Below are 19,958 nucleotides of genomic sequence, written 5' to 3'. Positions count from 1 at the left end.
TCCCCATTTCACCCAGAGGAACTCTCACAAACTCTGGTTTCAAAGAAAGGATTCTACAAATACACAGTTTGAAATAGACCAGATAGCTTTGGGGTTCCCTTTTAGGTAGAAAATTACTTATTTGATATTCTCTGATTCAAATAGCTTTCTGTTGTTTCTAAGTAACAAACCAAAATGATGAAAGCGTACTGTTTGTAGCATAAATACAAGTAGAACTAAACAGCAGTGACAGCTGACTCCGCAGGTGAACTTGCAAGGGACAGCACGGTCTCCAGTGCTGCCTGTCTTGGGCCACGTACAGAGAAGGGACTCACGTCCTCGGTGGTGGGGGCCACATACAGAGAAGGGACACACGTCCTCGGTGGTGGGGGCAGAGTCCCAGGCCTGACCCGTGAAAATTGCCAGATACGTGTTAGATGTGTCAACAATGCTTGTTTAGTAAATGTTCCCACTTACGCCAGTGTGACTAAGTTAAAATGAGGAATGAGCAGTTGCAGAAATCAACCAGAGAGAATAGGGGTGTTCCTGACTCCAAAGCGTAGCATGTAGAATTGGTCCAATAAACAAAAGTTCTTGCCTTAAAAAGTGGCTAGCAAAATTGGTGGGGGAGCGTTGTTGATAGCCTCCTGTCATGCCTGTTGTTTTCATTTTGTTCAGAAAGTCCATTGCATTCAGGAGCAACGAACTTCTTAGGAAGCTCAGAGCTGCTGGTGTTGGGGATAGGCCAGTGGTCTGGGTATCACATAGCATGGGAGGTAAGTGTGTTTCAGTTTTGCCAGCAAGTACTGTGAGGCGGTCAGCCTTCGGGGCTAACATAAGTTACTGTGGCTCTGCTTTATTTAATAGCCCTTTTTCCCCTTCAATTAATGGTTTTGGCTATGGCTAGGAGGTTTAAAATTACTGTTCTCCTTCCATGCTATTTGTTTTTTCAGAGGAGGGACAAGTAGTAACAAACCATATAACGAGAAAAGGCGTTTGGCAACTTAATGCATTCATTAGGCATTAAGCATGATGCTGAGTATCAGAAGCTGCCCATGGCTTATCGAAGCCCGATTTGTAAAGACCCCTCAGCATCTTGGCTGGTTCCAGGAGTCCCTTTCTTCCCTGCTCCTCCAGCCATCGCAGAGTCCATCACTGCTTCATTGCCCTCAGCCCCAGCCCCCTTCATGCCCAAGTCCACGCGGTCGCAGGTGTCCACTCTTTGGTCCTAGTGCTTGCTTGCTAAGCCACATCTCCTGCTTCTCCCAAACCCCTCCCCTAATCCAGTTCTAAATGTTCACCATCCACCTTGCAGAGGGCCCCCGGCCTAGATTATCTGATGAAATAAATGCTCAGGATTGCTGACTCTTGAGTCTGGGTGTTTTGCTGAGAGAAAGGTGGATGTAGCCCTTTGTGTCCTCAGAGACCCACTGTCACCATCCATGTAACCTTTGTCTCACTATCAGCCAAGCCCAGGTAGGGGGACAGAGGAGAAGCTGCCTTCTGAGGTGCATTTTCCCCCTAGCAGCTTTGTTTTCTTGGTGGTGGACTGGGAGATTATGTTTTTTTTTAAAAATATTAGTTCTGACCTAATGGAGTGGTCATTGGTGACCTAGTGGAGTGGCTGCTGCAGGCAGGCTGGGGAGGCTGGCTGCTGCATTTTCACTTCATTGATGGACACACAACATAGCAATGCCTAAATTTTCTTCTGTGGGAAAGTGCATCCTATGATATAAGACCTGCCTTACAAATGAGTTTCTAGAATCTCACCCATTTGTAGGCTTGCACTATATATTTTAGAGGATTAAGAGTTACCAAATATTAATATTTAAGGCTCTGTTTATTGGACTGCAGAGAATTATTAAACTTTTTTTTTAAAAGAAAGTACTTCTTCCTGTATTTGTCTTTTTTTTTTTTAATGGAGGGCAAGAAAACAGCTTATGCATTGTTTTTCTTCTCTGTGGCTAGGTCTTCTTGTTAAAAAGATGCTGTTGGAAGCCTCTAAGAAGCCAGAAATGAATACTATTATAAACAATACCAGAGGAATCATTTTTTATAGTGTCCCTCACCATGGATCCCATCTGGCTGAATACTCTGTGAATATTCGCTATCTTCTCTTTCCCTCTTTGGAAGTCAAAGAGCTCAGCAAAGGTAATACTTTCTGTCAGAAGGGCATTGTATTAACACCAGTTTCACAGGAGAAGGAGGAAAAACAGTTTCTAACTTGACTGTATTGCTTCATTTTCTGTGTATCAATTATGTTTAGACTGTCAGGAAAGATTTTTAGTTTGAGACTAATTTTTCTTTGATCCCTTCCCTTTTTGTTCTTAAGCAAGTATTTGCTCCAATAGAACAATAATTTTAATACTATCTTAAGTATTTAAAAATTTTAAAGTTATATAATGTTTTGCTTTAAGTATTATTCCAAATTACAAATGAACTGCTTTTTTCTGTGTTTGGAAAATCATCAGCTCTTAAAATATACATGAGCTTTAAAGATTCATCATAATTATAAAGTACTGTATTTTAGGGGGATTAATAAGCGTCTTCTCTTTCTCTGGAATACCTGTTAATCCGAATCTGGGGACCCCTGGCTTGAGCCTTTATGTGCCATTGTCTTTTTGCTCATATGTTCTCTGTTCTGCTTTGTGGAGAGTTATTAGAGTTATGTGACTTTTATATTCTTAATCTTCTGTTGAATTGTATTTTTTTGCAATCAGATTTTATTTTCCACAAGCTCTTTCTTGTTTTGTGATCCATTTTCTTTTGAAATCATTCTAAAGATACTTATTAGGGGATTGGTTTTTTTTTTTCCCCCTTTCTGTTTGTCTTCTGTGCTCAGGTTTTCTGTTTGCTTGCTGGGTCTGTCTCTCTTAGGTTGTAGGTAGGCTTGCCTTTAAGACCTGGTGCTTCTTGGGTGCCCTTTCATATTTGAGGATGGGGGGCAGGAAGGGCCGTGTGCTCTGTGATTATAGACAGGCCCTGTTGATGGAGGCTGTGCTTTAGGGTGGCTGTGGGGGTGCCGGCAGCACACTGGGGGACCCTTCAGTCCCACACAGCAAACTGCTCTGGCTACTGCCTCCTGTCAGCCAGTAATGTGAGAAACCTCTCCCTCTGACACTGGTCTCTGTTCTGGGTTGATTTTAGCCCTTAATCTCCTCTTAATGGCTTCTTAGGAAGGAGAGAAAATAAACAAGCCACTGTCTTGAATCAGAACTGTAATTTCCTCTCTAAATATGGAGGGTTGATGTCCATTTTATAGTGAAATAGATAAACAGAACTTGTAACAACCTTGTTCTCTATAATTTTACAGATTCTCCTGCACTTAAAACACTACAGGATGACTTTCTGGAGTTTGCGAAAGACAAAAATTTCCAGGTGCTGAGTTTTGTAGAGACACTACCAACCTATATCGGTAGCATGATTAAGCTCCATGTGGTGCCCCTGGAATCAGCAGGTATTCACTCTTTTGCAGCTTGTTGGTCCTTAGATGCCTGATTGTGGTCACCATAAGTGTCAACTTTTATATTCAGTTTCTCAGTTTTAGGAGACAGTTTTATGAAGATTTAGATTATACTATTCTTTTCAGCAATAGATTAAAATTTCTCTGCAAACATTTAACCTTGGCATTCCCCTCCCCTCCCTTTATTTAACTGGTCAGAGGGCAAAGGTTAATTGACTAACTCTGAGTTAGCCCTCAACAGTGAAGTCTTTTGCATTAGATAAGACTACAGAGTGTCCTTTCAGCTGGATTAAAAGGGGCATTTAGTAGATTGATCGCCACCTGCAGGAACCTTAAAGAAAATCAACTAAAGATGTGGAAGCTTAGTAGAAATAAATGGAAGCTAATGGGGAGTATTCAAGCCACAGAGACGTCGAAGGAAGAAAACTAGTGTTAAAGTTCAGGCTCGTCCTAATGCTGGGGCCGAGGGAGGTGCGCAGTACGTGCTGCCACGGTGCCTGCGCTTTGCTGTGGTGTGCCGTCGGCCCTCGGAGGGTAGGGCCCAAGTCTCAGTTCTGCTTAGAGCTTCCCCTGCTGCTCTCTGTGTAGTAAGCAGCCCATCCATTTCACTCCCCGAAGGGCTTTTCTCCGGCTGACTCCTTAGTTTGCTTGTCAGATCCTTTTCTGATCACCATGGAGGCTGGCTCAGGTGCTGTACTGGTGTCACTTGGCCATACTGAGAGCTCCTGGCAGCCAGGGACGGTGCGGATCTGAGCGCTTGCCAGATGTCCTTCTGTCTGCCGAGCAAGTTTTGTCTTACTTCATTAATATGTTATCTAAATAAAATGGAAAAGGCTTGATAGTGGGACCTGAAGAGGCTTTACCTCAAAGTAACATGCCACAGGGTGAGGGGCTGTGATTTGATAATTGAAGAACTTGAAGAGTTCAAAGAACAGATTTTTTTTAAAACAATGACTTTGGAAGCTTAAAGCAAAATTAATATTGCGGACCAGCTGCTAGTAGTGACATAGCCTTGTCACAATTCTGTCCACCCTTTCTTCTGTGTCACCAGGTGGCTTGTCTTCCTTCATAACCACCACCTGCACTTCCTCGCCTACCTGGCCTCACTGGTACCTCCCTCCCTTCCATCTAGGTAGACTGCGTTAGGCTGAAACACCAAAAACTCAACCAACTCTCTCAAGTGCTGCGTTGTCTCCTCCGCTGGGAGAGTGGTCATGGAGGTCTGGGGATAGAATGCAGCCCACGTGGGATGTTCCCATCCTTTTCATCAGGACAAGGGAGCTCCTTACCTCTAATATTCTCTAGTATGAAGTGGTTAAAAGAAGTGTGGAATAATTGCATAATAACCTGCCAGTGTATAAAAGTTTTGAGGATGACAGTGCTCAGGCTCTGTTCATGCTAAATTAAGATGTAGGCAGCACACATAGGCAGAATTTATGAGAAAAGCATAAAATTATGATACACTTACTGAGATGCCACTTGTGCGTGGTGAGTCAAATACAGTTTAGCGATACAGTCAAACTTTAAGTCCTTTTATCTCTTGAAAGAGGCCTTTGTCACAACCAAATCAACATTACAACTACGCATTTGGCCTCTCAATATTGACAGGGGAAGCTTGTATTTTTACTCAGATTTTATTGACATTTTGTTTTCTTCAGATTTAGGCATTGGAGATCTAATTCCTGTGGATGTGAACCATTTGAACATTTGTAAGCCAAAGAAAAAGGATGCTTTTTTGTACCAACGTACCTTACAATTCATCCGTGATGCTTTAGCCAAAGACCTGGAAAACTGACAGTTGTCTTCTTCCATTTTCATACGTGAACACAGTGCAAGAAACGTGGTATTCTCTTTCTCTTTTTAAGCTCTAAGCAATCATGCAGACATAGTCACTGTGGCATCATTGTGGCCTGGAGTATGTTGCAGGCAACAAAATATTGTTCTGTAAAACACAAACACAGCACAGAAGTGGCAATCGGAGAATGAAGGGCTAAACTGGATTCTTTTGATTTAAAAGAACCTCCCTGTGTGCCAGGTTATGTTCGGCAGTATCCCTGGTGACGAGGAGCAAGCTACTGTGGGGTAGAGAATGTGACCTGTGACTTTTGTCATCTGTGCCTGTCCATGGCTTATGCTGGGAGGAGCACTGATGGCTTCTGAAGGGAGAGCCATCGCCAACTTACCATAAAAATGCCTTTTGGAGAGTACCTGTAATGGAGAGAGAATGAACTAGAACATAAAAGACTCTGTTTTGGGTCTGAGTGTCCATGTGCTGTAAATTTTAAAAAACTTGTCAGTGTAAAACCTTTGTCTAACATGTTAGCTTTGTTAGACCTCGTGTCACCCATGGGCCAGTTTCTTGTAAGTTTTATTTTCATATTGCTGAGACATATTTTTTTTTAAAAAGTTCTAGCCTATAATTCTTTCCAGACTGCAGCTGCCAGTACTTTTAATTTTTCCCAGAAAAGAATAAATCCATTACTGATCAGAGTATGAAATAAAATGATTCTAAGCCATTGTAATATCAACAGTACTTAGTATCAAGATTCTCAGATTCTTTTTAGCTAAATAAAGGATACCTTCCTCTTGCTCATTTAGAAGCAGTATTAACTGGTCTCTAGCATGTGAGAAATAGGAAATTATATTGATGACTTTTTCTTAAGCAATAGCATTATTGAGATACAGTTCACATACCATAAAATTCACCCTTTTAAATATACAGTTCACTGATTTTTAGTGTATTTTCAGAATTGTGCAACCATCACCACTATCTAATTTCAGAATATTTCCTCATCCCCCAAAATAACTGCACACCCGTTAGCAATCATTCCTCCTCTCCTCGCAGCCCCTGGTAAACACTGAGTTTCTTTCTCTCTCTCTATGGATCTGCCTATTATGGAAGTTTCATATAAATGGAATCTTACAGTAGGTGGCCCTCTCTGTCTGGCTTCGTTCTTTTAGCATCACATTCTCAAGGTCCATGCATGATGTAGCATGTGTACATGTAGAACTTCATTCCTTTTTATGGCCAAATAATACACTGTTACATGAATGTACCACATTTGCTCATCTGTTCCTCAGCTGATGGAGTTTAGGTTCTTTCCATTTTGGGGCTGTTATGAACGAGGCTGCTGTGAACGTTCACATACAAAGTTTTTGTGCGAACGTGTTTTCCATTCTCTTGGGTGTTTACTAGGAGTGGAATTGCTGGGACATGTTAAGCTTGTTTCCCATTTTGAAAATGATCGACATAGAATGGGATAGTCAAAGCTAAAACTGGAGTATTGCATCTGAAGGTAAACTGGGCTCATCAGTAAACTCTCAATAACTAATTGTTTAGTTATGCAAAAACTAGCAGGTGACCTAACTCTTTATTTTATTATGTAGAAACAGGGTGATAGCTAACAATAAACTCTTAGCTGTTGAAATGACATGGGGAGGGGGGTAGATACGTTTGGTTCGTTTTCTTTTTCTGTTTTCCATGAACCATGGCAGATATGCCATGGCTGGAACATCTGTTCATGAACCTAGAGTAATAGGATGAAACCCTACTCTTTAAAATCTCAATATAGCCATTATAGCTGTGTTTTAAAAATAAGGTCTGGGAGAGAGATCCAATGTATTTCTGAATTACTATAGTTTTTCAGACAAGTAACTTACCATCTGTTTATTCTATTTATAAAATGGATGTGATACACACAGATTCACTTCATCAGGTTTGTGAGATTTAAGTCAGTAATGTTTTAAAAATAATCATCACCTGAAAAACTCTAAGAACAGAGTATGAAAACATACATATTTGAAATAGTTTTAAACTTAGATCATCAATAAAATGGTTCTTAGCCTTGTTTAAGTATCTTTTCTGAAAAAAAAAATTTCAAATGAAGTTTTATATTACTTTTCCCTTCATGTGAAAAGTCACTTTAAATGATCTATCCAAGAAGGAAATAAATAGAATACAGCTTTATAGAAAGCTGACACTACTGAAAGCAAGCTGTAAGTAAAACTCAGATGAAAATGAAAAATCAGTTACTCTTATTCATAACCTTTTCTCTTTCTGATTACGTTGTCTACTGTGAAAGTCAAGAGCACTGAGTTCCCCTTTACTCCAGTGTTTAAATTAAATGTCATCATAGAAAGAGACCCAAACAGAGGCCGTGGTACCTTTCTCGACACTATCTCAACCATTCAACCAAGGTTACACCAACAGCCAGAACGTGGTGGAGGGTGCGGGCCTCTGCTCAGTGGGGATGCCCGTGGTGGTGGGCACCAGCACTGATTTCCTAGAGAGAAGACAGCACAGTGATACAGCGATGTGTATATCTCTTTTGAACTTGGTTCGTAATTCACATTGCCCCTCAAATTATTTCCAAATCCTAAAATTTGAGCTTTAGGCATACCTTCCTAGTTTTCATCTCTTTGTAATATTAAGTATGTTAATACATAGTTTGGTTTTTATTGACATTTGGTATAAAAATGATGTCCATGAAAAAAAATTTAAATATCAATAAATGCATTTTAAAGTACTTCAGTACAATTGGATGTGCCCTTATGTTAGATATTGAATACTCCCAAAAGCTTAAAATCTATTAGAAAATTACTTTATAAAAAGTAATATTTTATTATAAATTTCCTTAATAAAGCAAAAGACATAGAAAGTTTAATATCCAAGAAATTTCCAAATTTAGAAAAAATTATTCTGGTAAAAATTCCAGTTCTTAATCTGCTTTCTGCTTGGCCTTGGAAACAGTGACACGGAGTTCAACACCTGGACCCAGAGTTTGGAAACACTAAGCTTACCAGAACCTTTGATTTTTAATTTAATTCAGACTTTCTCTCAGGATTGTTAAAGCCAGTTTATACTGAAAGTTAGATAGTCACTGATTCTTAGGACCACTAGAGAGTGCCTGGATACGAACACAGTGTTCAAGCAGAAAAGACTTTTGTTGTGTATACAGCAATAATTTAGAGTTCAGAATATTCTGACAACTGGGATTACTAGATTAAAACATTTCTAAGAGTTCTTGTCCAAGATGGTGACCTAGGAGGCTCCTGAACTCACCTGCTCCACAGACCGAATCTACAGCTACGCACAGAACAGTTTCCTCTGAAATAAATTCAGAAACTAGCTGAGCAACTCCTACACACTGGGTGAACGAGAAAATGCCCATGTTGAAATGGGTAGGAGAGGCTGAGACACTCTCACCATGAATCCCATCCCTGGCACAGGGAGATTCAATCAGGAGGCAACACACAAGTCCCAGCTTCCGCCTCAGGCGTGAAGAGTTTGGACCCAACGTCTGGTGCCCCAACTTTTAAGTCCTCTACCTGAAGGATGGACCCCACCCCCAAAACACGTAGCTTTAAAAGTCAGCAGGGCTTGCATTCACAAGACCCATGAAACTATAGCAAAGAAACAGTTCTGAATGGGCTTGTAAGGACTCACAGTGTCTATTCCCCCCCAGGGCTCAGCACAAGGGCAGCAGACAGAAATGCCTGTCTCCCAGTCTTTTCCTGAAAGATGCCTATTTGCGTATCTTAAAAGCTGCAGCCTGAGGGTCAGGCTTCTAAATTGAACACACATCTAGAGTATGACTGTGATCTTCCCTGGAGACCAGGGAGGCTGGTGGGTTCTGTCTCTGCATTCTCCCTCTGATCCACTCCAGGTTGCTGGTGTCTCCCTGGAAGGAGTTGAGCACCTCTCTGGTGCCCTCGCTTTTGTGGCTGCTGCCCATGGAATGCACCTCTTGATTACCTGGCTCCGGTGGCCAGCAGGCCTTCTGTTTGTAGATCCCACAGGACTGTAGTAATCAAACAGTTCCATCCCCCTATTGCTCAGCACAGAGGGAGCAGAAACACCCATCTTCAGTCTTTCCCTGAAAGAAGTCTGTAAACTTTAAAAACTGCTCTGAGGGTTCAGTTTCCAATCAGCCTACATCTAGGTACTGAGATGCTCCCCGCTCCTCTTTGGAACACTGCCAGATCTTGGCAGAATCCCAACTACCTGGAGCCACTAAGAACAATAGGAGGCTCAATCACAAAGTTAGAGACAACCAAGAGCTCACTGGGCTCAATATTAGGTTCATCTACATGAGGCCCCGCTGTCAAGACAGGGCAAGGTGGCTGTTTTATGTCATGCACAGAAGCCAACACAGAGAGTCAAAGAAAATGAAGAAACAGGGGAATATGTTCCAAACAAAAGAGTAAGATGAAACTCAAAAACCTTAATTAAATGGAGATAGGTGATAATTGCCATAATAAAGATGCTCACCATGATCAGGAGAGTAATGCTTGAACAAAGTGAGAATTTCAACAAAGACATAGAAAATAGAAGAAAGTATCAATCAGAAATCACAGGGCTGAAGAATATGAACTGAAAAAATGTAACAGAGGGGTTCAGTGGCAGAAAGGATCAGCATACTCAAACACAGGGCAGTGGAACTCATCCAATCAGAGAAACAAAAATAAAAAAGGATGGAAAAAGAGTGAAGACGGTTTAAGTGACCTATGGGATACCATCAAGCAGAATGATGTTTGCATGAAAGGTGTCCCACAAGGAGAAAAGAGGAAAAAAATGGGCAGAAAAATTATTCAAAGAAATAAAGGATAAATCTTCCCTAACCAAGAGTCCCAGAAAGTTCCAAATAAGATGAACCCAGAGACCCACACTGAGACCCATTATAGTTAAACTGTCAAAAGATAACGACAAGGAGAGAATCTTAAAAGCAGCAAGAGAAAAACAACTTGTTACGTACAAGGGAACCCCCTAAGACTACCAGCAGATTTTTCGCAGGAACTTTGCAGGCCACAAAGGAGTGGCACAGTATATTTCAAGTGCTGAAAGAAAAAAAATGTCAAGAATACTCTACCTGGCAAAGTTTTTCTTCAGAATGGAAGAATGGATTACAGAGTTTTTCAGACAAGCGAAGAGTGAAGGAGTTCATCACTTCCAGACCAGACTTACAAGGAAAGCTAAAGGGACTTCAAGCTGAAATGGAAGGATGCCATTTAGTTAGTCATAAGAAAACATATGAAAGCATCAATCTCACCAGCAAAGGTAAATACAGATGGTCCTCAACTTACAATGGTTCAACTTATGTTTCAGTTTTATGATGGCAAAAGTGATATGCATTCAATAGAAACTATACTTCAAGTTTTGAATTTTCATCTTTTCCTGGGCTAGCAATATGTGGTATGCTACTCTCTTGTGATACTGGGTAGTGGCAGCAAGTCACAGCTCCCAGTCAACCACGTGACCACGAAGGTAAACAACCAATACACTTAAAACCATTCTGTTTTTCATTTTTCAGTATTAATAAACTACAATGAGATATTCAACACTTTGTTATAAGTAGGCATTGTTAGATAATTTGGCTTGACTGTAGGCTAATGTAAGTGTTGTGAGCACATTAAAGGTAGGCTAGGCTAAGCTATGATTTTTGGTAGGTCAGGTGTATTAAATGCATTTTCAAATTAGGATATTTTTAATTTACAATGGATTTATCAGGATGTAAATGGGGAGTGTTTTGGGAGGGAAAATTCAGCCCATAGCATTTTCTTAAAAATAACAGTATATAAATGGTGTATCTTATAATTGATGGTATATTGGGTATACTGAAATACAGTAAATTGTTAGATTTTATGACAGTTTATGTAAAAGCAAGGTTGTTTGATGCATTTCAATGAATAAAAAGCTTACATTTATGTATACTAGCAAAACAGATGAATTTAAAGAATTATTGGTAATTGTTAGATATAATGAAGTATTAAGGTTATAAAAGAAAATGTTATTTAGAGATACATTGAAAGTATTTAGGAGTCAAATATGATAGCAGAATTGCTTTAAAATATTTCAGCAAGGAAAAACATAAAGCAAATATAGCAAAACATTAATTACTATGAAATCCTGGTGATGGATATATGAGTGTTCAAACTAGTCCCTCTGATTTCACGTGTTTGAAAATTTTTATAAGTTAAAAACTTTGAAAACCATTAATGAAATCCTTAGAGAAATATACCATGTTCTTAGATTGAGGAGTCAATATTGTAAAGATGTCTGTTCTATTCCATTCAATCCCAGTCAAAAATTCCAGTAGGTTTTAGCTTACTTAATGGGACTTGACTCTATATGGCAATGCGAGTGGTCAAGAAGGGACAAGATATTCTTAAAAAGAAAGTACAAGGGAGAAGGGCTTGTTTTACCAGATATCAAAGGTAAACAAGACAACACGGTATTGGGACAGAGACTGACAAGTAGACCAGTGGCACAGGAAGAGAGAGCCCAGGGGGCAGAGATTCTGCAATGGCCATGTGAGCAGCTCAGAAAACCTCTCCCCCAGAGAGAGACCTATTAAACGAGTCAAAGTTAGCAAAGGCAGTCATACACAGTGTCCAGAGATTGATCAAAAGACATAACAAATTGAGAAGCATTTTATTTAAAAAAAACTAAGAATTCCTGGTAAGAACAATGGGAGGTCACTGCAGTGGAGTTAGAACTAGAAACTGCATCCACTCCCAACAGATCTGCCTTCCAGAAAAACCTGCTCCTCTGGAGTACAGTGGAATTAACATATCAGATGTCACACACACACACACACACACACACACACTTTTGTACCCTACAACTAAAAACATTTTGATTTTGTATTGATGAAATCACCAGAAAAATCAATCCTGCACTTTTGACCATGGAGCAGACCTCAATAAATTTTAAAAAGTAGATGTTTAGATCTAGGCCATATTCTCAGGTCATAATACAATAAAACTAGGAGTAAACAATTTAAAAATGCCAAACTCAACTATTGGAAAATTGCACAGTCTCCCTTGAATCAAAGAGAAAATAAAAGCAAATTACAATTCAGAAATTAATGAAAATGAGACTATTTCATTCCAATATACGTAAGGTGCAGTTAAAGCTACAATCGGGGAAATATATAACTGTAATGTCCTTATTGTTAAGAAAGACTAAAAATAATGAAGAAAGTGCTACTTTTAATTAAGAAAGTAGGAAAATAACAAAATGGAACAAAAAGTAGAAAAGGATGCAAATGAAAGATAAGTTGAAATTAATGAAAAATAGTTTAAAAACTGATGAAATAAAAATAAACAATAGAAAGGATATAGAAATAAATTCAAATGTTATTTGAAAACGTCAATAACCCCTTGAGAAACCCAATTAAGACAGCGAGAGCAATGGTTTGTTATTTAATAAACAGTATGGTGTAACTATCCCTCAGGAAGATGTTGGACCCCCTACCTCACACCACTTATAAACGGTATTCCAGATGCTTTGAAGAGTTGCTTTTAGCCCAGGCAAAGCCTGTGGTCTTAACCACTCTAAAACACTCAGATTTATTTAGGTATTTTTACCACCCACTACTTGTATTACCTACAAAAATATATTAAAATCCTAAAAATAGAATAAAATCCCAAACTCATTTAAGGTGCTCTGAAATTCTTTCCCATCAACTCATTCCACTTTGCTACGTGTCAAATTCTTAATCCTCATCTCTCAAGTCTCCCCTGGACCTCTGTTCACAAGTAATCACTCTCCCATTTGTACTGTCCTACCTCATGAAGACAGAAGAGATTATACAAGTGCAAACAGTTTGCCTTGCATGACAGTGAGTTTCAATTCCTCTCTCCTGCTACCTTGGGAAAGAAAGGTACTGCCGCTGGCCATTTACTTCCTCTCCATCCAAGTTCCAGGCTGTGCAATCAGATTAAATGAATTCAGTATATACTTACTGGTCAGGAAGGACTAGCCAACATCAATCTATGTTGAGATTGTTGGTATATTCTTATTCCTGAAAGGCATCAATCAGAGAACATTTATGACCTAAATTTTCTGTGTTAATTAGCTAAGAATAAACCTAGACAGAACTGGAAGACTGTACTCCCTTGTCCAGCCTCTGAGTAATGTACTCAAACACTGGCAATCAAAGATTCTATACGTTTGCTATAAGATCCCATAGAAAATGAATCCTAGCATCTCTCAGTATTACAGAACAAAGTTATTATATATGTTATGTCAGAGAATGCTAGGAACATTCAAGTCAGAAATTCTTAACCAGGTTGTTACTTTTTGCCTTTTCAACTTAGTTGGATGGTTGAAAAGGAAACAAAAACAAATAAATTCAAACAGAGGAATAACTAGTAATCACATTTCATCCAGAAAAAAAAGCTAGCCAAAGATATCCCAAGATTCTCTTCATATCTGAAAAGAAATAAGCCAAAAAAAGATTTTTTAAGGCAAAACATTTAATAGGTTTTTTTTTTACAATTTCCATATAAATTATCACTTCAAATAAACATTATAGGGTTTTTATTAATTGCTAGTCACCCAATAAGTAATTTCTGCAGTTTTCCTTTCTAATAGAATTACTTCATTATAAAGCTAATGTTTTAATACATTTCTTTGTTTATATTTATACACAGGTCAGGAGAAATTTATTAAGTCTCTTGAACTTCAACAACTTTAAAGGAATTGCTTGCGCAGATGTCCTAGTTTCAGTCATTTATTGGAACAAATTTTTAAAATAGGCAAGAAGTCTAAGATTATGTTGTATAAAGGGAATCTAAAAGGGGTCAGGGAGACAATGCTGAATTGTCAAGTTTGTCCTTAAAATACTCTGCAGTGAACTGTAACACTTTACAAACAGTAATGAAATAAATTGCAAGGTCCCAATAAAAAAGGCCGGTGTGGGAGCATCAAAGAAAGACCAAAAATAAAAACCACAGACTGAAATCCCCAGGAGGGTAGCTGCTCATTGTTGAGATTATTGAACCGACTTTACTGCTAACCTAGGAAACCCACCAACTGTTAAGCATTGAAAAAAATAAGGCAATTCCAATTGTCCTTTTTCTTTTTCTTTACTTTTTCTTTTTTAAAGAGAACATTAGTGCAAGAATCTTATGCATTATCAACTCAAAATCCAGTCTGTGTTGTCCACTAACCGTGAACAGCCATGATCAAGTAATATTCACTTCTTAAGGTTAGAACTACTTGTAATTTTTCCTGTGACCTGCCTCAGCACAATTCTGTGTGTTAATACTTACTGTGAGATTATTCAGAACTACTGGTGTGATGAACACCTTTTATCTTAGAAGAAATTCTTTTCTCTGTACCGTGTACTGGCTATTTGCCATCTAGAACAGAGAAAAAATCTGAAAATCAGGACTTTCCCAGCACTGGGAGCAACTTCCATGGGCTTACTTTCCCTCTGCTTTTCTGACTGGTTATTACATATGCATGCCTTCAACTTCACATCCTCTTTGGTGGGAAAAGATGTTATAGAGAAAAAAACATTTGAATGAAGAGATCTTTGATTCCATTCCCAACGGTACCTTTTAGCACTAAAGTGAATCCTGGCAAATGATACACCTTCCTCCCAAGCCTGTTGACCCATCTTGCTTCTCTTTCTCCCCCTGACAGGGGGAGAGGTTTACTTCCTGCATTTCTTAGAGAGGTAGAAATGATGTAAGTATGTAATGATGTTAAGTGTAATGATACAAGCTATAGAAGGTGTCCTAGCCAGCCTTGGCCAGAAACACTGTCTTTTATGGCTGGTTAACTACTAGCATTATCTGCTTATCTCTACAGGTCACTAATACCTTTTTCTTTTATTAGTTTTCGGATGAAATGAGATAAATACAGTTTTGGTTTTGTTTTGAGTACCAGATGTGACTAATCTGCAGTGGATCTTGATAGTGGCAATGAGAGGCTAAGTCTGAAATCCCAGAGGTCTGATTGGTAAAAGGGGAGTGGTATTTCCCCAGGCAAGGTGATTACTGCCATCCTAACCATTATTAGCGTTGAGTACAGGAACTCCCTGGTCACATCAGGGACAACACGGAACCACTGCTATATGATTCTATGACATGGAAGACTCCTAAATATGGCGGAGTAAGATTTTACCAGTGAATTTCTTATCAGGAAATTATGATATCTGCTCCAAATGGGTTCTTATAACATCCGGCCTTATAACATCCTTTAAAAAATGTAAAATAGTAGGGTGCTGTCTTTTTAAAAGACTGAATAGACTAGAAATGGTGTTAGAAACATACAGGGAAAAAATCCTAATAAAAGGTAGGTGAGCTAACTTAGAACATCCTGGGGTTTCTTATACACAGGGACAGGCGGTACTTTCCTTTCTGAAGCCACAGCCAGGTGGACCAGACGCAAACACATATTCTCTGAATTCTAACAGTGAGGATCAGTATTATGTGCAAGTATGAGTTTTCACATTTTGTGCTTTTACTGGGTATAGCATATACGGGAAAAAAGAAATCCACAAGGTTTTAACAGGGAATAGTGTGCAAAAATTGGCTTAAGCAGCACACCAGAGCTCAGGACTGTAGCCATTTAAGGGGACATGCGAAGTCTAAGACGTGCTTCAGGAGGCTTTAGCCAGTTGAAGCTCAGGTTAATAAGCTAAGAGTATGTGCTTTAGAACCAAAGCAGGGAATGACACCATCTCCCACAAGATTTACAGAGTCAAGGTTAACATCCATGTACGTAAATAAACAACAAGGGCTCACGGGAATGTGCAGTCTTATCTTTGGGTATTTGCTGCCTCCTACTCTGATATTTTTTTCACCTGGTGTCAGCTGGCCAGGTACAGCTCTTAATGGTCCCAACCACCTTTTAGTGTAATGCTCACTATATGCATCAACCTTCAAGTGAGTCGCCAAAAAATTATTCCAAATCTGTAAAATACAAAGAATATTAAAAAAAAATACAGCACATACACACATAAATTGAACAACCATTTAAAATGTAACGGGAGGGAACGTCTTGGGCGTCGTCTGCTGGATTCTCTTTCCTAAATCTATGCACTGAATCCAACCCAGGTTTCCCATCCCCCCAAGAGGACACTTAATATGCACAAGTCTGGAATAAGATGTATCTCGGTGGCTGAATAATAATATTACTGAATAAGAGACACAGTTTTTGTAAACTACACAAGAGTGACAGAAGTACCAATGTTTTTTCAGTGTGCCTTTAAATAGATGTCGCTTTGGACTCGGGGGCTGAGGCGGGTGGGCTTCCCCCCGGAAAGTGATGCTCACGGAAGACGGCACACCTCCTGCAGAACAGCGGCTGTCCAAGTCTCCCAGTCATGTTTTCGCCAGAGGGTCAAACACTTGCAGCACCGTCCTCTTGTCCTCGTCGCTGATTGTCACCCAGTCACCTAAGTCTTTTTGTGTGTGCTCCGGTGGCGGCTCCCGGGCAGCTGAGGGGCTGACGTGCAGTGGGGCTGTGTGAGCCCTTGTCCCCGAGTCCAGGGGGTCAGAGCTCTTGGAGAGCCACGAATTATTCAACAGGCTGGGGTGGTGGAGGAGGCTCCAGAAGGGATCCTGGTAGTCACAGGGAAGAGAGGCTGCCTCCGACTTGGTGTCCTTGGTGCCATCAGCCTCCGGGCTGGCAGGTGCTGAGGTGCTGGGAAAAGCCGGCGGTGGGGAGAGAGTGCCCCCCGCAGGCTGGGGTGCGGGGGGACAGTCGCTGCCGGGGCTGCTGCAGGCGAGGCCCTGGAGAAGCTGGCAGTTGCTCTGCAGCACCTGCAGGTGGAAGGCCGCTGGGGCCGACTTCTTCCTCCGCGGGGGCACCCGGGGCACAAGAGGCGGGGCCTCCAGGGGGGGCGGCGCGGCCGCGGGAGGGGCCTCGCCGGGCGCTGGCTTCCTGGCGGCGCCTTTCCCGGGCTGCAGTGTTCTCGGTTTGGGAACAGGAGGGACTGTCGCTAGAGGTGGGGTGTCAAGGCTGGTCTCCGGGGGCCCAATTGTAAAATGGACAGCCTGTTGTCCAAACTGTTCTTCCGGTGACACGGGCTGAGGAAAGGCAGGACAAAGAGTGTAATTTTGTAAGAAACCGGCACGGGGTGGGGTTGGGGTGGGGGGGGTGGGGGGGCGGGGCGCGGGCCGGGACTCAGAGCAAACGACAGCGCCCGCAGGGGAGCAGAGCTGGGGCTCAGCAGGCATTCTAGCAAATTCAGGATTTGAGAATGTCTGGGATGCGGGAATGTGACCAGGTACGAAAGCACATGAGAGAAACACACACACATATGTATCACGGAGGACTGGCAGGAGGGATGAAATATGAGCGGAAGCTTTAAAACCAGGGCCACCATGAATAATCTGAAACAAGTTTCCCTGTTACCAAGGAAACAGAGTTACACTCTTCCTTGATGAACAGCGAACCTCTCTGAAAACTATCTTCTTCTAGTCCACAGCTTTGATAATTCAGTCTGTACCACTCTAGGGAGAAGTAGCTTATGTCTCAATGTTAAGCTAACTTAAGGACTAAAGGGTATTCTTGCTCCTTGACTACAGAAGAATGGAAAATTTCACGCAGGAACTTCACTTCCTGGATTCTGATTCAAAAGGATCACAAAGAAAACAACCGCAAAAGGTGGGAGGGAGCTTTAGTACAGACACAACTGTTGGCAGCAGAAGCACCAGCATTTCAGTATTTCCATTGGTTCTTTAGAAAACTAGCTGCAAAAACAACCCCTTCTCCAAAAGCCTTTGCCTGTAGCTCCTGAGCAGCGGGTGGGAAAAAGAATCCATTTCTGCCTCTGGCTTTGAAAAGACAAAGCAAAACTAGAGAGGAGGAGGAAAGAGGTCTGTTTTGAAGGCAGCGTGGAAAACAGACAGATGACCGAGCAAAAGTGGGACAGCAGAGCAACCCAGAAAACACCAAGCAAGCTCTGTCAGAACCAAGCATCCAAGCCACGCTCACACTTTCTACAGGTGGGAAAGCAGCCACTCTGTAACGAGCAGCCGAGAGATTACCGAGTGTCCGTTACTAACACACTGAGCTCAAACAGGAGATCCAGACGTCTCTATAGGTGCCAGTCTTTGGGCTGCTACTGTCCTGACAAACTCATGTCTTTGAAGCAGCAAGCAAGGCTGAGAAGCTGGAGAGCCAGAGCAAAAAACAATCTGCAAGAAAAGTGGCAAGAGAGTCGAGCCTCCAGGATCTGAGGCGCACTAGCTGGTCAACATGGCTAATCCAGGGACCAGTGACTGTTTTTCTAACGCAAATCAAATCTGTCCCCATGAAACCCGGGGCACGTGACACAGACCACACACAAAAGGGAGATACTGGGACACTTGGAATAAGGCATCCCACAGTGGTTCAGTATGGAGACTGAAATGGAACATGTGGGACGTGTGGTACCTCCAAGCTGTTCCTATCTTGGTGAGAAATTCCCAGTTTTTCTGCTCAGCGAGAGCTAAGAAGCAGCAGGGACACGAAGGATAAAGCGATTGCCAGGCATTTTCTTCAAGGATGGACTCGTGAACGTGTATAAAGAGACCAGACCCATTGGGGATGTATTCTTATCTAACAAGACATTTGAGCAACCTAGGAGCAACAGGCTAACACTGCCAAGTTCGTACCTTTCCTGTCCTCCTCAAGGTTGGCTTCTTGATGGCAGGAACTCTGGGTGCAGGCCGACGGGGCAGGAGTGGGGCCACCCCCACTGCAGGCTCTGGTTTGGCAGAACCCTGGTCCCTCAGGGCCATGGCATTTAGGGCCTCTCCTGGGACGCCTGAAACATACAATTGCATAGCTGGTGTAACAGACAAGGCAATTCAATGCACGGTTTACTCTTTAGACAGTCTATTTTAAAGACAATTTACTAATGCAATGTATTTCTTTTTTATCTAAAAATAAATCTTTGATGGTCGTCAGGACCAACCAGCTAGGTTTGGCTCCCAGCTTCTCATGCTCATCTTAACAGGGATGGTGATGTGGAGTCTGTGTAGGGGAGGATCAGTGAGGCCTGACATCACACACACAGTTTCATGTGTACCTGTGTTTCTCAGGGGAGATGACTTAAAACTCCTCAAAATCTCAGCAGGGCCCGTGATCAAGAAAATGTTAAGCTGGGACCCTGGGAAGATTTCAAACCTCAAACTTCTCCTAACCTCTACATCTATAGAGTTAAAAAAAAAAAAAAAAAAAAGCTTTATTGCAATATAATTCACATACCAAAAAATTTACCTTTTTAAGGATACAATTTGGTGGTTATCAGTAGTCACAAAATTGTACAATCACTACTGTCTAATTCCAGGACGTCTAATTCTCCTCAAAAAGAAACTCCATACATACCCACAGCAGTCATCCCTCACTCCTTCCCCTCTCCAGCCCCTGGAAACCACTATAACTTTCTCTCTGTATAGACTGACTATTCTGGACACTTCATATAAATGGAATCATACAATACATGCCCTTTGGGCTTGGTTTCTTTCACTGAGCACATTATGTTCATGATTCACTCATGAGAGAGCATGTGTTAGTACTTCATTCTTTTTATAACTGAGTAACATTCCATTGCAGATTCACCACATTTTATCCATTCATCAGCTGACAGACACTTGGATTGTTACATCCACACAATTTTAGTTTAGTTTTTGTTTCCTTAATATAAAAGAAACCGCTTGCGATGGGGTTATCGTACAACAGTGTTTCCCAGCCTCTTAATCCATGCCTTTCTTCAATGTTATTTGGGAA

At 41.1% G+C, this 19,958-nt stretch overlaps 2 protein-coding genes across 6 annotated transcripts in view; one reads left to right on the top strand and one right to left on the bottom strand.

Annotated features, from left to right (window-relative positions):
- Positions 1-7,585, top strand: part of SERAC1 (serine active site containing 1) — a 60,957-nt gene extending 53,372 nt beyond the window's left edge. For both annotated transcript variants that reach the window (XM_032485258.1, XM_032485257.1), the window contains 4 exons: positions 658-755; positions 1,948-2,130; positions 3,293-3,436; positions 5,101-7,585. In XM_032485258.1, coding sequence (XP_032341149.1) covers positions 658-755; positions 1,948-2,130; positions 3,293-3,436; positions 5,101-5,237 — 562 coding nt within the window. In that variant the 3' untranslated portion in view covers positions 5,238-7,585. The remainder of the gene's footprint in view (positions 1-657; positions 756-1,947; positions 2,131-3,292; positions 3,437-5,100) is intronic.
- Positions 7,586-13,682: 6,097 nt separating this feature from the next.
- Positions 13,683-19,958, bottom strand: part of SYNJ2 (synaptojanin 2) — an 89,923-nt gene continuing 83,647 nt past the window's right edge. For all 4 annotated transcript variants that reach the window (XM_032485253.1, XM_032485256.1, XM_032485255.1 and 1 more), the window contains 2 exons: positions 18,842-18,993; positions 13,683-17,269 (listed from right to left, as the gene is read on the bottom strand). In XM_032485253.1, the coding sequence (XP_032341144.1) occupies positions 16,562-17,269; positions 18,842-18,993 (860 nt within the window). In that variant the 3' untranslated portion in view covers positions 13,683-16,561. The remainder of the gene's footprint in view (positions 17,270-18,841; positions 18,994-19,958) is intronic.

Source organism: Camelus ferus, chromosome 8 (genome assembly GCF_009834535.1).
Source record: "Camelus ferus isolate YT-003-E chromosome 8, BCGSAC_Cfer_1.0, whole genome shotgun sequence".
NCBI lineage: Eukaryota > Metazoa > Chordata > Mammalia > Artiodactyla > Camelidae > Camelus > Camelus ferus.
The sequence above is the reverse complement of the archived record's forward strand: the minus strand, read 5'-3'. Positions and strand labels throughout refer to the sequence as shown.